This window comes from Triplophysa rosa, linkage group LG9, assembly GCF_024868665.1.
Source record: "Triplophysa rosa linkage group LG9, Trosa_1v2, whole genome shotgun sequence".
In the NCBI taxonomy this organism is placed as follows: domain Eukaryota; kingdom Metazoa; phylum Chordata; class Actinopteri; order Cypriniformes; family Nemacheilidae; genus Triplophysa; species Triplophysa rosa.
In genome coordinates this window covers 7,838,912-7,860,833 of record NC_079898.1, presented here as the reverse complement: position 1 = coordinate 7,860,833, position 21,922 = coordinate 7,838,912, and the positions used below count along the sequence as shown (strand labels likewise).

At 39.9% G+C, this 21,922-nt stretch overlaps 1 protein-coding gene across 4 annotated transcripts in view; it reads right to left on the bottom strand.

Moving 5' to 3' along the window:
• The window catches only part of LOC130558901 (echinoderm microtubule-associated protein-like 4), a 76,762-nt gene that overhangs the window by 26,034 nt on the left and 28,806 nt on the right, over positions 1-21,922 (bottom strand). The window contains exons 1-4 of one of the 4 annotated variants that reach the window (XM_057341611.1): positions 17,268-17,621; positions 6,436-6,618; positions 1,216-1,348; positions 526-726 (exon numbers count right to left, since the gene is read on the bottom strand). In XM_057341611.1, coding sequence (XP_057197594.1) covers positions 526-726; positions 1,216-1,348; positions 6,436-6,618; positions 17,268-17,337 — 587 coding nt within the window. In that variant the 5' untranslated portion in view covers positions 17,338-17,621. Of the gene's footprint in view, positions 1-525; positions 727-1,215; positions 1,349-6,435; positions 6,619-17,267; positions 17,622-21,922 lie in introns of those variants that run through there. The other 3 variants (XM_057341610.1, XM_057341612.1, XM_057341613.1) reach the window with 3 other exon arrangements.

Sequence of the window (21,922 nt, the reverse complement as noted above, 5' to 3'; positions counted from 1 at the left end):
TCGCGATTAATTGCATCCAGAATAAAAGTTTGTGTTTACATATGTCTGTGTACTGTGCATATTAATTTAGGATTTATAAACGCTATATTTAGGAAATATTTACATATATTTATTTGTATTGACCAATAATTTAAATCATACATAAATGTTTATTCATTTTTGTATTTTTCTTAAATACATGCATGTGTTTATGAATACAAAATTAATATGCACAGCACACAGACATATATTGTGTAAAAACGTAAGCTTATTCTGATGCGATTAATCATTTGACAGCACTAATTTTAACCCAAAACCTTTTTATTGCAGATTTTGATTTCCCTCGGGAAAACGAACAGGGAAAATGACCACTACGCGAGAATGAAACAATCACAACTGCGCTCTATTGATCCTGATATCAATTGAAGAAGTGTGTCAGCCCTGCCCCCTTGGCTTTCAAGTCAACGCGTTGCGAAACCACAGCAAGCAGATTGCCAAAACGTTGCTCAAACGTTGCCAAATATTTCTATGGCTGTCGAGAGGAACCTTTTGGCCGGGGTTGACCCCTTGTTCTCCGAGGCTTGTCTTTGGGGCTGTGGGGGGTGAGGGGAGGGGGGGTTGCTAGAAGGGGACGGTGCCTGAGGGGTGCTGGGTGCTGAGGGGGCTTTATCATTAGCCTGTGGCGGCTCTTCTTTCTCCTTGATTTCCTCCATCTGAGGCTTGTCTTTTTTCCGCTCGCCGCTACCACTGCGAAAACAACACGCAGGTCAACAAGAGGACAATTTTTAAACACATGAAGCGATGAGAAGACTGGAGATCAACTCTGGGGTGAAAAACATGACAGTATTACACAGACATTTGGAGGCAGACTTGGAATGAAAATAATATTAAGGCTAAACAACATTAAACAAGCATATAAACTACATTTTTGGTATAAAACAAACTTTGGTATATAAAAACTGTTTGAACGTCCCAGTTTAGCTTAAGCACTTGAAGCCTTCCTTGATATTTTTGCCAGCAAGATCAAGTACTGTACGTCACGCAATTCTTTTTTTTTATTACCACCCTTCAGCGTAATGATGTGGTTTTCAAATTAGGCAAACACATCGTATTGAGATGTGTGGTTTGCAGCTCACTGTGTTGGTGTAGCTTCGCATCCTAAAGCATGTATTAAGATGTTTAGCGGGTTCAATTTGTCTAATCTATTTGCATACTGTGTTGGTGCGAGTGTACTACCTCTTGGCTGCAGAAGACAGCGTCTCTTTCCTGGCTACAGACACTGTTGAGCTGTCTCTGTGAGATTTGCGGCCGCCGGAACTGCCGTTGGCAATACAGGACAAAGAGTAAGCCTCACGCATCTGAGCCGAACCTGCGGGAGATAAAACACAGATCGATTTAAATCTCTCTCCTATCAGTTACAATAGAGCCACTGAAATGAATAGAGCGGTTTATCTCTCCACTGCAGCTTTGGTGATTTTGCTGGACCAATTACTGTACAGTATAACTCTCTGTCAGGGTGCCCACACCTATGACAGATACATTTTCATGACTTTTCCAGTCATGAGTCATTATAAATGGATTTATGAGGGATTGCGATGCATCCACAAAGAGTAACTGAAACAGCCTATAAATATTTTTGAGCCGGGTAAGGAATTTTCAACAGAACAAAAATCGACTTGACTTTTCCAATCCTGGAATATTGAAATTCTGACATCATTTACTCACCCTCAAGTTGTTCCAAACCTGTGTAAATGTCATTCTGCTAAACTAGATAAGATATTTAAAATATTTAGAAGAATGTTTGTAACCAAACAGTCCTAGGCCACTATTGACTTCCATAGTTTATTTTCCCCATTGTTCAAAATATCTTCTTTTGTGTTCAACAGAACAAAGATTTTACTACAGTAAATGTTGACAGGATTATTTTTTTGGGTTAACTGTCCCTTTAACTTCATTAGTGGTGTGATTCACCACTATTCCTAAAGCTAAACAAAAACATCATATCCACGACCACAAGACCACAAAAATTAATTACAGAGTAAGAAACCAACCGATTAAGTGCATAAATATTTCATGTTTGAACTGACTTTACAGTTATCTGACTAAATGAAAGCTATCATTTACTGTGTATTTGAACACTTTTTGGACAACTGTGTCCAATTTATTTTAATAAAATGAAACGGGTCCCTTAATTTACATCACTCTTATAAAAAATAAGTCCGGTTCTAAAGTATTTGACCACACTGAAAATTTGTGATTTTGTTTAAACCTGCTAATGTTTGTGTTTAATGTTAAAGTGAGTACGTAAAGGGGCAGTTCACCCAAAAATAAAAATTCTGTCAAAATGAGTTGTTCCAAATCTGTATAAATGTCTTTGTCCTGATGAACACAGAGAAAGATATTTGGAAGAATGCTTGTAACCAAACAGATCTGGGGCACCATTGACTACCATAGCAGGAAAAATGACAATGGTATTAAAAAGTGCCTCAGAACTGTTTGCTTTCTTACGTTCTTCAAAATATCTTATTTTAGATTCAACAGAAAAAAAGAAATTTTACTACTGCGGTAGTCAAAGGTGTCCAAGAACTGTTTGGTTATAAGCATTCTTCCAAATATCTTTCTCTGTGTTTATCAGAACAAAGAAATGTATACAGATTTGGAACAACATGAGGGTGAATAAATGATGACAATTGTCATTTTTGGGTGAACTGTTCCTTTAAACGCTTTTAAAAAGTAAAGGTCATAATGTATTAAGTAAGAAATAAGTATTCTGCGTCATTTCTAGGTCACTAATCAAATGAAAGAAAATCTGTGGCATGATAACTTTGCACATAAAGTCAGTTGTCTTTGCCTCCATTGACGCACACAAGATCCGTGGAACATTCTCAAGTCATGCTGGGATAACATGGATCATCAGATTTGCACAAACTTGTGGATTTCATGCCAGCTCAGTACATGCTTACATTAACAAAAGTGGAGCAAATCTAATAATAAAAAACATGTGTACGTTTATCAGTTGAACTTTCCCCCCATTACTGTTGAAGAATGTATTAGCAAATGTTTTATCTAAAGTGACTTACTGGGGAATCAAACTCATGACACTGTTGCTCACACTGTTACATTTATCTGCAAAGCAAAATGTTGTATTCAAACCAAAAATAATGCAACATAGAAGTTACTAGTGGACATTTGGTAAATGTGTCCCACAGAAGACAGTAAAGTGGCGTCTTGCTTTTGGTATGGTATGGTATCTCACGCTAAACCTCAGTGTCACGATTGCAATGGTTTGCATCAGCCATGCTATTTAAAACTCTCTCTGAATGTCCTGCATGTGGAAATGGCTGGTTTAGGTGCCTGGTATCCCGCTGGTCATTTCCTCGACCCGTGCGCTGTCTGAAAGAGATCAGGGTCTGTGTAGTTATTGTCTTACTTGCCCTGCAGCTCTTGCGTGCTGGATTGTATTAATTGTTTCTCCCCAGGGCACGTGTCTGTGTGTGTGTTATCTCAGGGGGTGGTGAAACCATGTCTGTGCCACATGGCAGTGTTTCACGCTCCATTAGCCCACAACAAAACACACAAACTGTGTGTGGCTGGGACCATCCGACTATGGAGAGCCTTTGTGTGTGTGTGTGTGTGTGTGTGTGTGTGTGTGTGTGTGTGTGTGTGTGTGTGCGCGTGTGTGTGCGTGTGTTTATTCTAACAAGCTTTAAAGGAAAAGTTTATCCAAAAAAGAAAATTCTGTCATCATTTACTTGTTCCAAACCTGTATGAATGTCTTTGTTCTGCTGAATACAAAGAAAGATATTTGGAAGAATGTTAGCAATTTTCAGTTCTGCAGCATCATTGACCACAATAGTAGGAAAAATAAAAATGGTAGTCAAAGGTGCCCCAGAACTGTTTGCTTTCCTAAATTCTTCAAAATATCAAATTTTGTGTTCGAAAATTGCTAACATACTTCCACATTTCTGTGTTCATCAGAACAAAAATATTTATACAGGTTTGGAACAACTTGAGGGTGAGTAAATGATGACAGAATTTTTATTTTTGGGTGAACTATCCCTTTAAACACACAAATCACAGAATGTTTCTGCTCTAGAATTTTATATCTGTTCTGTTTCTGTATTTTCAATTTAATATTTATTTGTATTTAATGCCCATCAAAAATGATACTGTTCCCTTTTTACAGTTCCCTTTTTATTCATATTTATCTATATGTAGTCATATTTTTATCTATAAGTCCAGATGGAAGCTTAATGTTCTCTTTTGGCACTATACAACTAATATTATAAACAGATAAATATTTCAATTAATGTTTACCAACCTATATTTTCACTAAAACCTTTTTATTGCCACAAATGCCACATGCATTTGCACTTGTGTGAACATATTTGAGTTTTACGCCGATGTGCACGTGTAAAATTCACATTAAACTTACGGCAAGACTCATGTTAACCAACACCTGACAATAATGTCCTCATGATCTCATACTTGTAATACATAGGAAGAATCGAAAGCCTGATGACACATTTTTTAAGAAACTAAATGGCCAAAAACAGTTTCAAGCATACAGTGACCTCCCTACTGTGTACTGTATGTTTGTGTGTGTGCAGAGCCTCACAGGAAGACCTCGTGTGATGCACTCCCACAGGAAACCAAGGAAATATCTGCTTTCTATCCACAGACTGTCACTGGCTTCACCGCTCCCAACCCACAGGCATACATCATCACACTCAAAATACAGCAGAAGCTACAGTGCTCACATGTAAAGAATAAAGATGTCTGTTATTGACTCTATCTTTATAACGGACGCGATGCCACGTGACAAAAGACAATAAAAGAAACCATTTTTATTTGACATTTTCTCCACACTGGATGCGGCGCGACAATCCCTTTAGAACAAGCCGTGTGTTGTGTCGCGTCGCGCCGTATCCGGTATAGACACGGTGTAACTGCTCATACAAAATACCAAGCACTTCCTTCTTCCACAGTGAATTTTAAAGTCGATACATAGAAATTTTCCTGATAGCCGCAGAATAATGAAAAGGGCGTTTCAGAAGAGCACTTGTGTGGAAAGAGTGAGAGTTAGGGGAAGATATTAATGTGGGGGGTCATGGGAAATTACAGTGTGAATTCAAATAACTGAAAAATGCTTGTAACCATAGTAACCGATCATTTGGAAAAAGTCAGATCCTGAGCATTTATCCACATACCTGCGGTCCCAGAGTCATGTTTAACCTCCGCCTTTCAGCACACAAAAACAAACTTTGGAATGAGTATGCTGCCAGATATAAAGATGAAGTTATCATGTCGTATTTATTTATTGTCGTATTTATAAATTCTAATAAACTCCAAATTTTTAAATATACCTTGTTTACTCCACTTTCCCTATAAGCAAGTAAATATGTATATTATCTACCTTTCGCTATTTAATACTGTGGGTCATAGTTCACCAGACTTGAATTTTTTTTTCACAAAGATAAAACCCTGCTTCAAATAATCCCCCCGGCTCTCTGCATATGTGTGCTTATGAATGAAAGTAAATAGGTCCTGTGTGACCACACCTTCACCTGCTGCTTTCACACACACACACACACACACGCACACGCACACGCACACGCACACGCACACACACACACACACACACACACACACACACACACACACACACACACACACACACACACTCCACTGCCATCAATACAAATCCCACAGAGAAAGGGAAAGAAGTAGGCAGAGTGGACACAAGATAACACGGTGTCAGATTTTCTAGGTCTTCGATCTCTCCCGGCTTATGCGAAACTATAATTCTTCTTTTCATTTTTGACACTTATGTTCCTTTTGATTTACGGAAAGCAGGATTTACACAGAAGGGTGTTACTCAGAATGTAAAGGGTTGAGAGTTCACATACATGTCACATGTCATTTCTGAGCTACCATAGGCACCAAACAATATACTGTTGTAAAAATAATGATGGTTTTGTGTGCAGTGTGTATTAACCACTATGGACTAAAGGTCGCAAGACCTTTCAGAAATGCCAAAAAAACATGACAAAACATACTTTACCTTTGAGTTGTGTTATGTAACATATTCCATCATGTGTAAATGTTTGTGTGTGTGTGTGTGTGTGTGTGTGTGTGTGTGTGTGTGTGTGTGTGTGTGTGAGAGGAGGAAAGGAGCCGGTGTGTTTTACACACACTGTGTTAAACAGAGAACAAAGTGAAGTCGGTTTAATAGTCAAACATTAAAAAGCTTTTCCCGGGAGCAGCAGATCTCACACACGAGCGTTCACACACTGACACACACGCAGCTGCTCTTCAAATGGAAATGTTGTGCGCCGTGGGTCAAGGTTGGATTGAAACTGTTAACAGATCCTGCCCTGGCATGGCTCCTACACTTCCTGCATGTAAACAGTGTTAGGATCACCGGAGGCAAACACACACACAGCGTTCGGCTACCTTTGCTGCTCTGCTGTTTCTTGGCGGCGGCGGCCGTGTCCTCGGACAGAGCCAGACGTCTGAGCACGTCGGCCAACGCGGCCTTCATCACCGTCAGCTCATCATCCTGCTGCTGAACCCGCAGCTCCAGAGACGAAAGGCGGTCCTGCACGTCTGACGTGCTCGCTGCCGAAATACTGTCATCTGAGATCAGAGAGAGAGAGATACAGTTCACTCACACATCATATATTTCTGACAGCCAATAAATGATAGAATCGGCTATATTATTTAACTAAACTTTTGGTCTGTTTGCTTTAACCATGTTTAATGTCAACCAGTGGATGCACAGCTTTATCAAAATTACATAAAAAATTTCTCAATAGTCTACATGAAAAAGTCCATAGAAATCAATGGAGGCCATAGAGCCACACTCAAGCTCATGTGCTATTGAAAAATGACATCCGTGCTTTCATTCTCTTAAGAAGCGCCAGCTACAACTCATGTCAACAAACAGGGAGGAATACAACTGGACAAGGTGACGTGGGAAGTAAAGCTTATGAATGCTTCAGGCCCATTTAGTTGAATGTGTTTAAAATATTTTCTGAAAGTTCACCCGGTCAACTTTGAAAAGTAAACAAGCATATAGTACAGTAGATGGACTTAAGGGGATTGTTCACCCAAAAATGAAAAGAAGAATGTTGGTAACCAAACATCACTGGTCCCCATTGACTTTCGTTGTACCATTGAGACATTTATCCAAATATCTTCTTTTGTGTTCCACAGAGAAAAAGACTCATATATGGGTTTTAAACAACATGAGGGTGAATAAGCGAAGGCAATAGTCATTTGTGGGTAAACTGTCCCTCTACAACTAACAAACAAGGAATACAAGTTATGGTCACACACATCTGGGATGCCTAAATTCTGAGAAAACTTCTATTACCTGCATACCTGCATCTAAAATCACATTAGAATCCACGCTGATGCTTATGTTAAAGTGCATTTGAGGGACTGTAAAAATTGTTGCCGCTGTAACTAGAAAACACAAGCGTGGACGTCTGGATGGGGGGCACTGCAGCCGTTCGGGTGCCAGGCGTAACTGTGGTTGGGGTTTTGATTGCTGGAGCGGTTCTCTGAGCGAGGGGCCCTGCATTTTGAACTGTGGTTAGCTAGTTTAAGGCGCATAAAAGAGCATAATCTCATACACACCAGCATATCTCTGATCCAAGCTTGAATCTCTAAACCATTTTTACACAGCTTATTAGTCATTGAAAGTACTGACTGTCTCTTGTTCACCCAATGGGTGCAAATGTGAAAAGAAGCCTATTACCACACCGCACATTCAGATACTGAAAAATCAGCAAGTTCCCCAAATAGTTCAAATGAGCTCAAGTATTAAGGTCATGGCAGAGCGCTGTGTGTGGGGGGCGGGGGGTTGTCGGGAATGCCCTGGCACACATTCATTCACTCACAGATGAAACACACACAACAGCCTTCTTAGGAAGTCAGTAAATACCCAAACAAAACACGTCAACGTCAAAACAAAGAGTCTTTCTGAGCACGTTAACCGAATGTGCATTATTAGGCATAAGGTCAAGCACGTTAGCCGGTTTTACGCCAACAGCTGAGCTAACATTCTACAGCTAACTGCTCAAAGCTCAATCAGTCTAATCTGGCAACCGCAGTCATGGAGAGAAGATCGAGTCAACCTCCTGGAGCCGTCCATACATTATTCAACATAAATTAAACACCAGACAAAGCTTTACTTTCCATTTATTTCTTCCCTGTTGAAAAAAACAGCACATGCTGGTTTGGTATGTTTTGATGCTGGTTTGCTGGTTTAAGCTGGTCATGTGCTGGTTTAAGCTGGTCCTTAGCTGGTTATGTGCTGGTTTAAACTGGTCCATAGATGGTTTAAGCTGGTCAAACCAGCATCAAAACATACCTAACCCAGCATATGATGTTTTTTTCAACAGGGTTATTATTGGTTGATATTTGAAAACGTTTTCAACCTATTTAGTAAAGCATTTCATCACCGTGATAATACTGTCCACCGTAATAAAAGCTTAATCAATTACCCCAACATAAAAACGTAACACTGGCACAAGCCTAGTCAAAGGGATGACTTATTCAATATAACAAATACAAAGAGTCTTTTCACTCGAGCTGCAAGAAATTTTGCTGTTGGTTAAAAATCGTTTTAACTTATCTACCTAGAACCCATAAGCAAACATTTCAGATGCTTGGGGAAGCCAGTAAGATTCAAAGTCTGGAAAGCTGTAAAATAATAATAATTCAACAATAATTCATTTACTTTCTCTGCCCTCAGTTTCCTCTCTGTCTGCAGGTCCTTCCGTTCAAACCGTCTTATCTCAGCGGCCCGCGGAAACATGGAGCGGGCAATCGTCTATAACACAATGCCTTTCTTTGAGAGGAAATCGGTTTGGGAGGTTGTCTGATATTGGCAGTGCGTACGGAAAATAACATGGGCAGTGAAAGAGTAATACAAAAAATCCGAACAGGAGGCAACAAGAGAAATGAAGGGTTGGAGGGAGGTGCGGTAACCCCAGGTAACCTTCAAGGAATAAATCAGATTGTGTTCATATAAAAAGGATTTGAACACAGGTCTTATTGCACTGGAAGGTAAAACTATCCTGGCCTATCACCTTACAGTTATGCCAGTGAAAACACTTTCCTGTTTTCCTTGGTGCCCCCTCAAAAAAGTCCTTGAACCCACCAGACCCACCTCCCTTCACATTTCTATCCATGATTCCTTGCAGGCTAAGAGGAAGGAAGGCCTCTGAACATGTCATATTTCACAATAGCTCGTCAAATTCCTCCGTTTTCTACCCCCACCCCTCCTGCACGTACACCTAAACGCACAAACACGCCTCCAACATAACTCACATAACTTTCAAATAAAGCTGATTTCAATTCCCAATGCCATGAGAACCTCCCATTCACAGATACAATAAACTCAAACGCACAACCTCAGCGAGATCCTAGACTTGATGCAAGACAATCCCTCGGCACACGGCTAGATACCATGCTTGCAAGACTTGTTTTTGGCGTTCTTCATTTCGACTGGAGGTCTATGGAGGAAGTCCTCGGGGTTGGATAGCAGATTTACAGCGGAGATAAGACAGTGGTGCAATCAGCCTTATTCAGACGCCCGGCCGCACAAACACAGCCCGCTGAGCATTGATTGACGCGTCTTGCTAATGTTCGCTATTTGCAACACTTTAAACAAACAGTCCAAACAGTGCTGATAGCACTGTTCTGAGAACAGTTCAGCTGTGCACTTCCTCACCGTGAGATAAGGGCTGCAATAAGAACTGGGTTGGACGTAACACTCGTAAAGCAATAGAGACTTCTTTTACCTGCCATCTTAACAAGATAAATAATCAAGTCACGCTGCCAGGGTTTGGCGGTCATTAAAAGACTCGGCACACTTGTAAACTGCAGTACAGCACATGACTAAACTGGTTTGGTGTCTGTGTCTGCGTTATATGGTTAGAGCACAGACAAACATTTAACTATCATACACATTATAGACGTATAATTAAAGGTTTAGTGAACACTTTGAAAAAGTACCATGGTATTATTATGGTTTCTTAGACACGTACAATGGCAATTCAATGTTTTTTTTGTATGGTTTCCCTTTCCATGGTACTACCAAAGTACATGGCATGGCACAACATGCTTTTTTAAAATATTTTTTATAATATATCTTCTATCATACATGTAGTCTCTATACTATTTAAGACTGAATGATGGAAAGGGTGGAAACTTTAAACCAAAAGTTCTACAAATAACAATGCTAAACACAACTTTAAAGGGATAGTTCACCCAAAAACGAAAATTCTGTCATGAATTACTCACTCTCTAGTTGTTCCAAACCTGTATAAATGTCTTTGTTTGGTTGAACACAGAGAAAGGTATTTGGAAGAATGCTTGTAATCAAACAGTTCTTGGCCACCATTGACTACCATAGAAGGAAGAATGACAGTGGTAGTCAAAAGTGCCCCAGAACTGTTTGCTACATTCTTCAAAATATATTTTTTGTATTCAACAGAGCAAAAAAATAAAGTAATGTTTTTCTACTATGGTAGTCAATGGGGTCCAAGAACGGTTTGGTTATAAGCATTCTTCCAAATATCTCTGTCTGTGTTCATCAGAACAAAGAAATTTGCAGATACAAAAATACAGATTTTGAACGACTTGAAGGTGAGTAAATGATGACAGAATTTTTGGGTGAACTATCCCTTTAATATTTGCAACATACTGTATATTTTATGTTAATCTAACAGTCTTTGTCAGTGTATATAAACTATAGATTACGTCCACAGAAATACTTTGGCGCTTCAGAGCAGTACTGCAAACACTTCCCTAATGAAACTTCAAATGCTCAGCATGCGACAGATAAAAGCGCGTAAACCAAAGTTGAGCGAGGCCAGTGACGGTTTGAGTCATTTCCAGAGATGAGCTCATACAGGAAGTGACCTCAGAGGTGGTGCGAAAAAGAATGAAAGGACAGAAATAAATGGATGCTTTTCTCTAAATGACTAGCAGCGGCAGCGGCAGCGGCACTGACTAGCAGCGGCACTGAAATTTTTTTTCAGTTTTTCTGCTTTGCATTTCATTTATAAAATCATGATGCACATATTCACCCAACTTATTGATTTATAATTTCCACAAAACCAGTGTGGTCAAAGAGGAACCTTTAATAATTTATCCCTTTCTGTAAAATTAATGACATATTTTATAATGTTTAAGTTCCATATCGTGCAGTTTCCTGACCTCTAAAGCACATAAAACAAACAAGACCGACATACAGTATTGTCCTGCGAAGACAAACGTTTTACAATCCTAAAGCATTTCAGTCAGTGCTGCTCGTTCAGATCTCCATTTAATTCCACAAATGCTGTGAGAGCCGCTCAAATTGGCGTCATGAATGGGATTTCTCTACCGTCAGCACACCAGCAGGCATGTAACAGACATGATTAACTACACAGCAGGTTAATGATTCATTGTTATAGCCTGGAGTCTGACACACACAGTTCCCCTGACACAAAACCACACGCACAGTCTCACATCTGTGGGGTCTGGATCTGAGATTAGATAATGAGAAGAGCAATGCCGTGACATGTGTTTTCACCACCTATACTTATGGACGGATTGTACTGTGTTACTGCTGAAGACTAAACACAAGCCTTCAAGCCTGTATAATTGTATATTTGCAAACACAATAATCCACTGTGCACAAACACAGCAAATATATCCACTGCAGCGAGAATAAAGCACCAAGATTACATTCGCATTTGTGCATTCAACGAGTATTTTTATCAATATGTGTGTTCCCTGGGAATCAAACCCAGTTGCCCAAACAAGCTGCCAATTTTCTGTGTGGAACACTGTATCCCACAATGCAATGCACTAGAGGTCGACCGATGTGGGTTTTTCTCTGGCCGATGCCGATTTTTAGAAATCAGGCCAGCCGATTGGCGATATGTTTGGCCGATTTTCTTTTTTCCATCTTCATCTCATTAAATCTAATTAAGTAATAAGAAGTGATACAGAATATTGCTTAAATTAAACATTTATTGAAGAAATGTCTTTTCAAATCAGTGCACTTGATTGAGAAAGATTGAGTAAGTGTTTATTGCAGGGTACAATATAGCAGTCTAATTCATAGTAATAATACATTGCTCAAAACTTTTAAGCACCTTCTCAAACTGTTCTGAAGGATGCTTTTGTTTATGTTTGTTGGCAGACACTGCTATTAGTCAAATGGTCATAATCTAAGTGAAAAAAAAAATCACTCATATTATACAGCCTGCTGCTCATATCTGCGTTTTTAGTTATATTTAGCTTTTAGCCTTTTTCTAGCCTGACAGGAAAATAGACGCTCTTGTGATCGAATGCGTTTTAACAGCCGCAAAAGACCGCATACGGACATAATGCGTAAACGAGGGGAAACAACAAGTCAGGATTTAAACTTTGGCTGAATACTTAAAAGTCTGGTTTAATGACGAAAAACCAAGAAAGCAGAATGTTTTCTCTCCATTTCAGATTTCTAACACAAACTTACAGTGTTCAGCGTGTCTCGCGGCTGTCAGAGCAGAAAAAAACCTGCTTCTCTCTTTATGTTTATCTGCCCCGGTCGCGTTCATTTGTAAATTGTGTGCACTTATTTCGTCCATTTGAAAAATCGACCAAAACACATCTTAATACCAAGTATAAACAGAGTTCGACCCACAGACACATTTAAGCAGGAAAGTTAACGTGCACGTTTTAGCCAGAAGTTTCGTCTTTTATCAAGGCATGGCTGCAGAGTGCGAGTTTCTCCGTCTCATGCAGCCTCAGAGGGAGAGAAATTGTCCGGTACAGAAACAGTATTGATAACGAGTTTATCTAGACAATGCGGACAGCTGTAATAATTTAGCCGCTGGGCTCGTCACCAGGTTTTGGTACCCGTGCATACATGTAGCCTAAACTATGTGGTTGAAGGCTCGCTAACAATAGAGTTCCAAAAAGTTACTGGCATTCTCAAGTAGCATCATATTTAATCAATGAAATATACAAGGCTAGATTAAGAACGAAGGATAAAAATAATTTAAGTCTTACTCTTTTCTTGTGAAGTTATCAGGTACCGTTAGTTAATAAGTTAGCAGGCAGAGGGACATCACAGTGTTATGCCGCAAGAGGCAGCGTTGCGTGTTCCACAACAACGCTTAGCTGATCACCGATGCACCTGCCTGTTAATCGGCCTAGTTTGCGGCACAATCGGCCAATGCCGATTAATTAAAAAATCCCAAATATCGGCCTATTTATCGGCCGGCCGATCAATCGGTCGACCTCTACAATGCACTCAACTAAACCTTTCATTTTCACGTGAGTAAAGAACTAAAAGTAACAGTAGCCATGATTCTTAATGTCATACTTTTGACTTGATCGGACTGCCAAGACCTCGGCTGTGTTTGTAACAGCATACAAATGTAACTACGATTCAACCTCTTTGAATTTAACTGTTTATAAAACATTACATAATGACTACAATGCAGATGTTTAATATGAGGGCCTACGCATGGAATTGAAAAAATGCATCTCCACAAAAATGCTAATTATTGTGCAGTGGCCCGCTGCCTCACAGCAGCTTCGAAATGTTAGGTGTGTGTTGTGACATGTTTGTTTAAAGACATTAGGCTGCGTGGCCGAGCCAACTATGCATGCAGAGGCAGAAAGAGATGGGGTAACATAGTGGCCGGCTCGGTGATGGATGAGCAGGATTATCACCCACATACAGAATCATATCCGTTTTGCACAACCCAATTCGGATCAGCTACTTTACTTAATAGTTTAACATGCCCAAATACAGAGGTGTTCTTGAGCGTGCCGAGACATCTTTTTGGAATCCGGAGCAAGTGGCAATGATTCAGATTAGCGGCCAGTGAAGGGTTTGAGACTGTGCATGTTCCCAGGGTGGCATTGATCAATGACACATAGGGAAATCTCTTTCCGGCAGCTTCGGGGAAAATAGTCAAATGACATTAATGAATCACGTGTTTGGTCTCAAAAATATTCAATTCAATTCAATTCAATTTTATTTATATAGCGCTTTTCACAATGTACATTGTTCCAAAGCAGCTTTACAGGAGCAAATAAGAAAAACACAGAAAGGTAAAACACAGCACAGTTCATGGTGTTTATAGACCAAGCAAGATCATTATAATAAATAATATCTAATAAATAAATGAATAAATAAATGCAGTCTCCCGGTGAGCAAGCCAACACTGCACTGCTCTGCTATCACACAGCTAAATATGTCCAGATTCAGAACTCTGTATCCATTTGCATAGATGGCAAACTTACTCTTGATAATTACCAGGGTATTTTACACTAACAAAGACCAAAACCATGGTATTACCACAGTAAATGCAAATAAGGAAAGTTAATCACAAGGTACTTGGTAATTATTTGTTAGTGAAAACCCAAGCTTGCCACACACGTCCTGAAAAGTGAAGCCATAGCAATCGGATCGCCCACTGGTGGTTGGCTGCAGTATAGGTCATAAACCCCGCCTTTCCATGTAAACGAACAGGGCGTATGCTAGGGTTGGGCCGATAGCGATGACATCGTCCATCGCCGATGGCTAACAGCCATCACGATGTTGGGCCGGCATCGTGATTCCCCTGCATGATGCAATTTTCGTCCTCAGGAGGGTCCGCGGTCGTCCGCACATCCCGTCCGCGTACGCGTACAGGACATTCCCAAGACAAATGTTGACAGCCGAGTCCACAGTATGACATTCTGCGCATGTATGGAGCTCGTCCATTCGCGCTTATCTGCGGTTGAGTATGATTTAGAAGCTGCGCAACACGTGTGTGCACGAGATGGAGAAAGTGAAAGCCTCGCCCCCTGATGTTATCGTCCATCACATCGGCCAATTTGATAGACATCGCCCAACCCTAGAGTATGCCAAACTAAAATTTTCAAATACACTACGAATTTTGCCAAAGATGGTTTGTGTTTTAGTTAGCTCTTATCAAGTTGATGTATGTTTAAGTGTTTTTCTAATAAGTTTGGTTTTAGTTATTTATAAGATGTTATAAAAAGGCAGTGTGGCAGCAAAATTTGTTCATTTGCGATTGAGACATCTGGGAATATGGGCAGGACTTGATACCAAAGCTTCACCCCACGCTTAATCTGGCTCCAAAATGACGTCATTGGCGCAATTTGTCAACGGCCATATCTGGGAAGTTTTGGCTTCCTTTTTCTACAGTGGAAGTAAATGGGCATGTGTCAACCATCGATTTTACGGTCTACTGTATATACAGCATCTACAAGGGAATTTCTCCAGGGTTTAAACATGTATGATTGCTGTGTTTTTAAATGAATTTATCTGTGTGCACGGCTACTTGTTTTCTATTCTTACGTGCACAAGGTTTAGATATTTATTGCACAATCGTAAACTAATCTCGCTGTGCTAGATAAACTTAAACACACAAATACATCCTACACACACAACAGCTGTCCATCTGTGAAAGTTGTCTGAGAATGGGGGTTCTCCCTGCTGGAATCTAGCCTAACACACATCAACTCCAGTGCCAAATACAAGCAAACTGTTCTAACAGCACCTGTGTGCGTTTGTGTGTAGGTTTAGCTATACTTATAACTGCCAAATGTTTAAAAATACAAATATAGCAACAACCAACCAGTGAAGACATTTTATAGGTGGTCCTCTTCAGTAAAAAAAGGGGGATGTACTCACTAATATAGTGAAACCAGCGTGTGTGTGTGACAGATATGCTTAAAAGATAAAAAGAAAAACTGGACTTTGGTATTATAATTGTTATTCACTACAACTATACAACTCGCTGTCACGCAACCCTCTTTTTTATTGTTTGTTGTTAAAGCATGAAAATATGGCACCACTGGCGGCACCAATCAAATTGGTGTTTGATCAAATTGGTGTTTAAATAGCTGTACTGAACACTCAACCCATCTGTCATTGGTCAGCCAAACAGATAGCCACGCCCTCAATCTGCAGTACTTGTAAAGCCAATATTGCTATCATGAGGGTCAGGACGTCAACCGTCATGTTTTGATAACGTTTGATGGAACAATACATCAAAACACATCTGATAACGTTTTGTGTAAACGCTTGTGTTTTCGCTATCCTTCTGAAACCTTGTATGTCCAAATTTGCTGTTTTTCAGGAAATGGAAAAAACACCGTAGTTTTGAAACGATAAAAAAAAGTTCTGTTGACAAGCCCTTTTAATACTTTTTATTGTTTAGATGCTTGCAAAACATAAATGGTGACTAATAATAATGATTTATGGCAAAAAATAACAATCACAAAATATGGAGATACGAGGTTTCAGAAGGACAGCGGCGATACACTATATGCCTTTACAGGTTTAGTTTATGCATCGCCTCCTACAAACTATGCAAACAAACTCAACAATAGCAGAACGCATAAACCTTCAGTCAGATGCACATGTGGCACACACAAATAAACACACACACTCACACACAAGTTAATTGTTAACTATATTTTCTTCCTTAACAAACGTTTGTTACAAAGAAGGGAAGTAACACCCTAACCAGGGGCAGAATACGGACCACATCAGGTATTAAATTCACTGTGTGTGTGGATTTCTGTTTTGCGCCTGCAGTGTTAACAGTCTAACCCGCATTCACAATTACACAATTTACAAAGAGACTCGTGCGTGCTCCCCCAGGCCACCTCGCTACAAACGAGATGCCACAAACAGACTCAGTACAGACGTGGCATTTCAAGAAAGCCACAAAACACATGCACCTACACAAAAACATAAGATCACTAGAAACTGTATTCATGCACGTTTTGTGTATTTGACTATACTGGACCTCACAGACTGACATAAAGATAAAAAGACTGGATGGAAAAATAGACAGGACCTGTACAATAACGTTATGTTGTCTTTGTCCATCATAAATGAAGCTGGTTTATTTGAACAAAGTAAAACTAACCACACGCAGAACTCTTCACTGGTGCGGTCACCATTCACAATCACACGAATAGCCAAAACAAACCGTTTTCCTCTCACTAAACACACACACACACACACACACACACACACACAGAGCTGCATTCAGGTTTGGTGAACAGAGGTCAGAGCGTTACACACTACTTCCTCACCATGTGGTGTGCAGAGGGGAACCTCCGAATGACAAAAAGGAAGAAGGCTCGTGCAAATACATTAACAGCTCACACACACAACCGCACACATGCATGCATGTCAATAGACCTCCTACACACTCTATCACACACACATGTCCTCCCACAATCCCTCACTCATGTATTACCAGTGCAGTGGTGGTTCAGCACGGCCGCGGAGTTACAGACAGGAGCTAAACCTGTCGGGCTGTCTTCCATTCTGTCCTCGCGTGTGTACGTCTGCGTTCTTCACGGCTGCCTGTCCAGCACCTCACGTCTCCAATGTATTAGATCCGACTAGCCACGTCTCTGCGAACCTGCTGCGCCGTCCCGTCTGTCTCTCCTGTCTTACACGCTGTGCATTCTTTCTCGGCAGCGCTCACACAAAAGCCAGGGCGAGCGAGTGAGCGCGAGGGTTTGAGAGAACAAGGAAACTAGAGTAGGAGGAGATAAAGGGATAAAAAAAGAAAATCTTGGTTGGCTGAGGGAGTGGCCAGAGCTTCTCGACTAGCACGTCTTTAACCTCTGCCGTTCCGCGCACACAGAGAGAAGCAGACACGCATGTCTGTGTTGTTTTAGAGCGCACTGCAGGGGGAGGGTAGAATGGGAGAGGGGTGGAGACCACGTGGAGGTGTCAAAGCTTAAAAAAACAGCCAGGAGAACACACACATCTTAAACTACAATGGTTCTCAAACAGAAAACACTTCCTTGTCACATGATATAGTCAACTACTCTCTTAAAAAATAGGTGCTTCAAAAGGTTCTTCGATGCCACAGAAGAACCTTTTGGTTCCATGAAGAACCTTTAACTTTCTGTTTCGCGAAAGGTTCTTCAGATTATACAAAAGTAAGAAAGAGATGGTTCTTTACCTTTGACCGACTGGTTCTTTGTGGAACCAAAAGTTGTTAACCTTTATTTTTAGGAGTGTAGATGCAATAAGGAATTGTTAAAGCAAATTCTTCATAACTGCTGATACTATTCTTACTAACAGAGACTGTCTGTTCCTAGTCGTAGCACTCATGCGTTGCAATTTGCTTCAAATTTATTTCAATGGAAGTTGTTTGGACAAGCATCCATCTTTGAAGTTCACCCAAAAATGCTGAATCTATTCACCATCATGTCATTCCAAACCTGTATGACTTCCTTTATTTCTGCAGAACACAAAAGAAGATATTTTGAAGAACGTTGGTAACCAAACAACATTGACTTCCATTGTATGGACACAAAACCACTAAGACCTTTCTCAAAATATCTTCTTTTGTTTTCCACAGAAGAAAGAATCACATAGAGGGTTTAAATGACATTAGGGTTAATAAATGACGACAGAACTAGACATGCACCAAAATTTCGGCTGCCGAAAATTTTGGGCAGAGAAATTTTTTTTGCCGAAATAAAAGCCTAAATATCCTGCGCCCGTGCCTCTCCTATCCGTGCCCACTCTAGCTGTTATCAAAGGACGATCATGTAACGGCGCCATAACAAAGGCTGAAACTAATAAATATAATAAGAACAGCTCAAAACCAGAGGACAGAAAATGACACGCAAGCTCTGTGTGATGCACGACTGCGCGTGACCGGCTTTATGTTTCTTTATAGCCGAGCTTTAAACTCAACAAACCCTTCATATGTGAATGATCAGCAGAACGATCTGTCAGTAACTGATGATGTAGCTCACGTGGACCCTCATCCGGCAGGTGCTGATATCACTGAAGCTCATTTGAATGTTTACATGAACAGACTCACTGCCCCTCTGTGTTCTGCGTGTTGTTTTCATTCAAATGATTGTGCACCATATATAAACTTCTTGTATTAGCAAGAGCTGCTGAGTTTGACTTTAACTTGACTACTGTTATGCATTTAATAATTCCAGAATAATTTGATTGGTAAAAAAGTTACATTTGATTGTGTTGAAATGACCAAGGAAAAATAATATATTTAGTTTTTTTTTAAATATGTTCTCATTAAATTTTGTGGTTTAAATGTGTGTAATTAATACAATTAAATAAAAACTATTTCAAAAAGTTTTTCGGTATCTGTTTTCGGCCGAGTGCATCCTACATTTTCGGTATCGGTTTTGGCCCACAATTGTCATTTCGGTGTATGGCTGTACAATTATGCCTAAAATCTAAATCTTTCTCTCGATTACAATTATTTAACGATTATTTTGTTTTTTGTTTATTTATTTATTTTTCTTAGTTGTTTTACTGTTGTTCTCAGACGTAGTTCACTGACATGGTTTGTACTGTAAATATTTTTTTAATTAAACTTTTCTTATCTCATATTATTTTAAAATAATCAAAGGAAATACAAACTATTTATGGTTATTTATTGAACATTTCGAACAATACACATCTGTGTTATTTTTTGGAAACATTGCCTTTGCTGCAGCTGTAGACAGGAGAACAAATGCAACACAAATCAGCAAATCATCTGTCTGCATGTGTCGTGAGAAATCGGATGTACTTTAGGACTCTGGAGACACGTCCTGCAGTCATAAGAGCTGTCGCATGAAAGAAACAGATGGAGTTGAACTGAGATTTTATAGGTGAACGGAGCTTAAAACTCACCAATCTCTCCAAAGAAATATGAAGTAAACGTGTTTCAGTATATCTAGATTTCATTTTTGGACTTAAAGTCCTGTGATCAATAAATGGGAGCAAAAACTGTACCGGTCTTCCATGCATATTACATAAACATGGAATATTTGATTTCAATCTGAATCTCATTTAAAAGTAGACATTTTAAGCTTTCTTTAGACATGCGTTTCATGTTTGTGTGATAAGTATTTGCAGAGTTTTGGATCGGTTTAGTGACGCATTTCAGAAATATGGGAGTGGAGACAGACGGCTGATAATGCGCCCTTGTTAATTTTCTTTATTTTACAAAATCACAACATTTTGTTGTTATTGTGAGTGTACGCACAAACAAGTAGACCACTTACAGTTTCTAATACTGTCTTATATATACACCGTATGTGAACGCCCAGAAATAATGCAGTATTTTAAGTCTCTTTTGCTCTGATAAGAAAAAAGTGAGGTAGCGGCATCAGTCGACATGGATGTTAAAGGGAAAGTAATCGAAATAACCATCATGGGAAAATTACGTCGATTTGAGGTCCTGAATGTCAGTTTCGTTTACTTTTCGATTAATCGCCCAGCCCTATTTCGGTGCATCACTACAGAACTTTTATTTCTGGGTGAACTGTCCCTTTAAGTAGGAATAGGAGGATGCCTTCATATCCAAGATTGGCCATAACACACATTAAGAAAGAGCAATTTGTGCACCCACAACAGTTTTACAATGTATAAACACATTTAAGTATGTAAAAATCTAATTATTGTATTATATTACTACATAGTTTTAGTACAAAGAAAAAGTATAGAATTGGAAGGCATAATACACTGCATATCAGTAACACATTTTCAAGCAATCACAACCTTCAATATGTAATAAAATCCCACAAGACTGACATAGTTCACAAAAGCGAGTGACTAAATGAATGCATGTTTACAAGCACATGCCATTATCTGCAAGAGACTTTGTGTCTGAGCATGTGTAAAATGTATGTGTTCTACGTGTGTAGTATCCTTCAGTTTACTTCTGAATTACAGCGGTAGGAGTCTTGGCGTGCCCTGCTTGAAAACAAACACACACAAAAAACGTGTTTATTCATCTTAAACCTGAGGAGAGGGAGTGGAAAATGGCAGCAGCATAAAAAAAGCGAAACGTTTAATTATCCCACGTTTGCGAAGGGGCCAGCCTTTCGGTGAGGAGAGCTTTAAAACAATAAAAAAGCAAGAGAGAGCGAGAGAGGGCGAGGGAGCATTCCTCTGGCAGACAGCTGCCAAGTTGGAAGAAAGAACAACAACAGAAAGCGACTGGTGAGAAGCCAGAGGGAAAGCCAAAGACGGGGAGAATAGTTTAGAGGAAGGATACCGCAGCCACGTCCGTCGCAACTTTTTAGCGCCCAGATGTTTGAAAACCAAAGGACGAGAAACTGCGGGCTGAGGGAGAACGTCGTCTCACGCTGATGCGAGTGTCACACTGACACAATTACAGACGAATGAAAAGTAGGTCAAAGGCCAAACGTAGGAACTTTCAGCCTCCCACACGTAGTTTCACATGCACACGTGTGCACCATTGCCTCGTTTCTGTCCGCTTGCAATGAAATGAAGAACCGTGGAAGCGTGTGCCTACGTGTGAACAATAAAATAAGATGGCCAATAAGGCTTGTAAAGCATTTGGCTGAAAGGCAAACGCTTAGTCTGCATCAGCGTTTTACACAGACAACAAATACGAGCATGAAGTTCAAAGTATACACTAGCAGATCCTTTTATTCAAAATCCAGTTTATTCTAGTTAGCTATATCTTATCCTGCAATATATACACCGTCTTGCTTCACTTGGAAATACAGTAGATCCACTTACGGAAGGTAAGGTTGAAAATAGTGTTGTATGTTAAAATGTGTACAGTGCGGTGCAGTGAATAAGATGTAGCCATGAGCAGAATGAACTGTTATTGCTGGCTGATGTAAAGACCTTATAGCAGTTGCTTTCATGCAAATCTCATTTAAAAGGAAAATGCACGGGTAAGTTTTGTTGACATGACACTTTGTACTAATAATTATTTTTACAGCAGTAGATTAACTGGTTGTGTGAGTTGGGTCAAGCTGGGTGAGCTAATGTGTGTGTGTGTGTGTGTGTGTGTGTGCATGTGTGTGTGTGTGTGTGTGTGTGTGTGTGTGTGAAAGTCGATAGGTAGCCATTGTGTCATAATGATCAGCCACAACACGATGAAATTAAAAT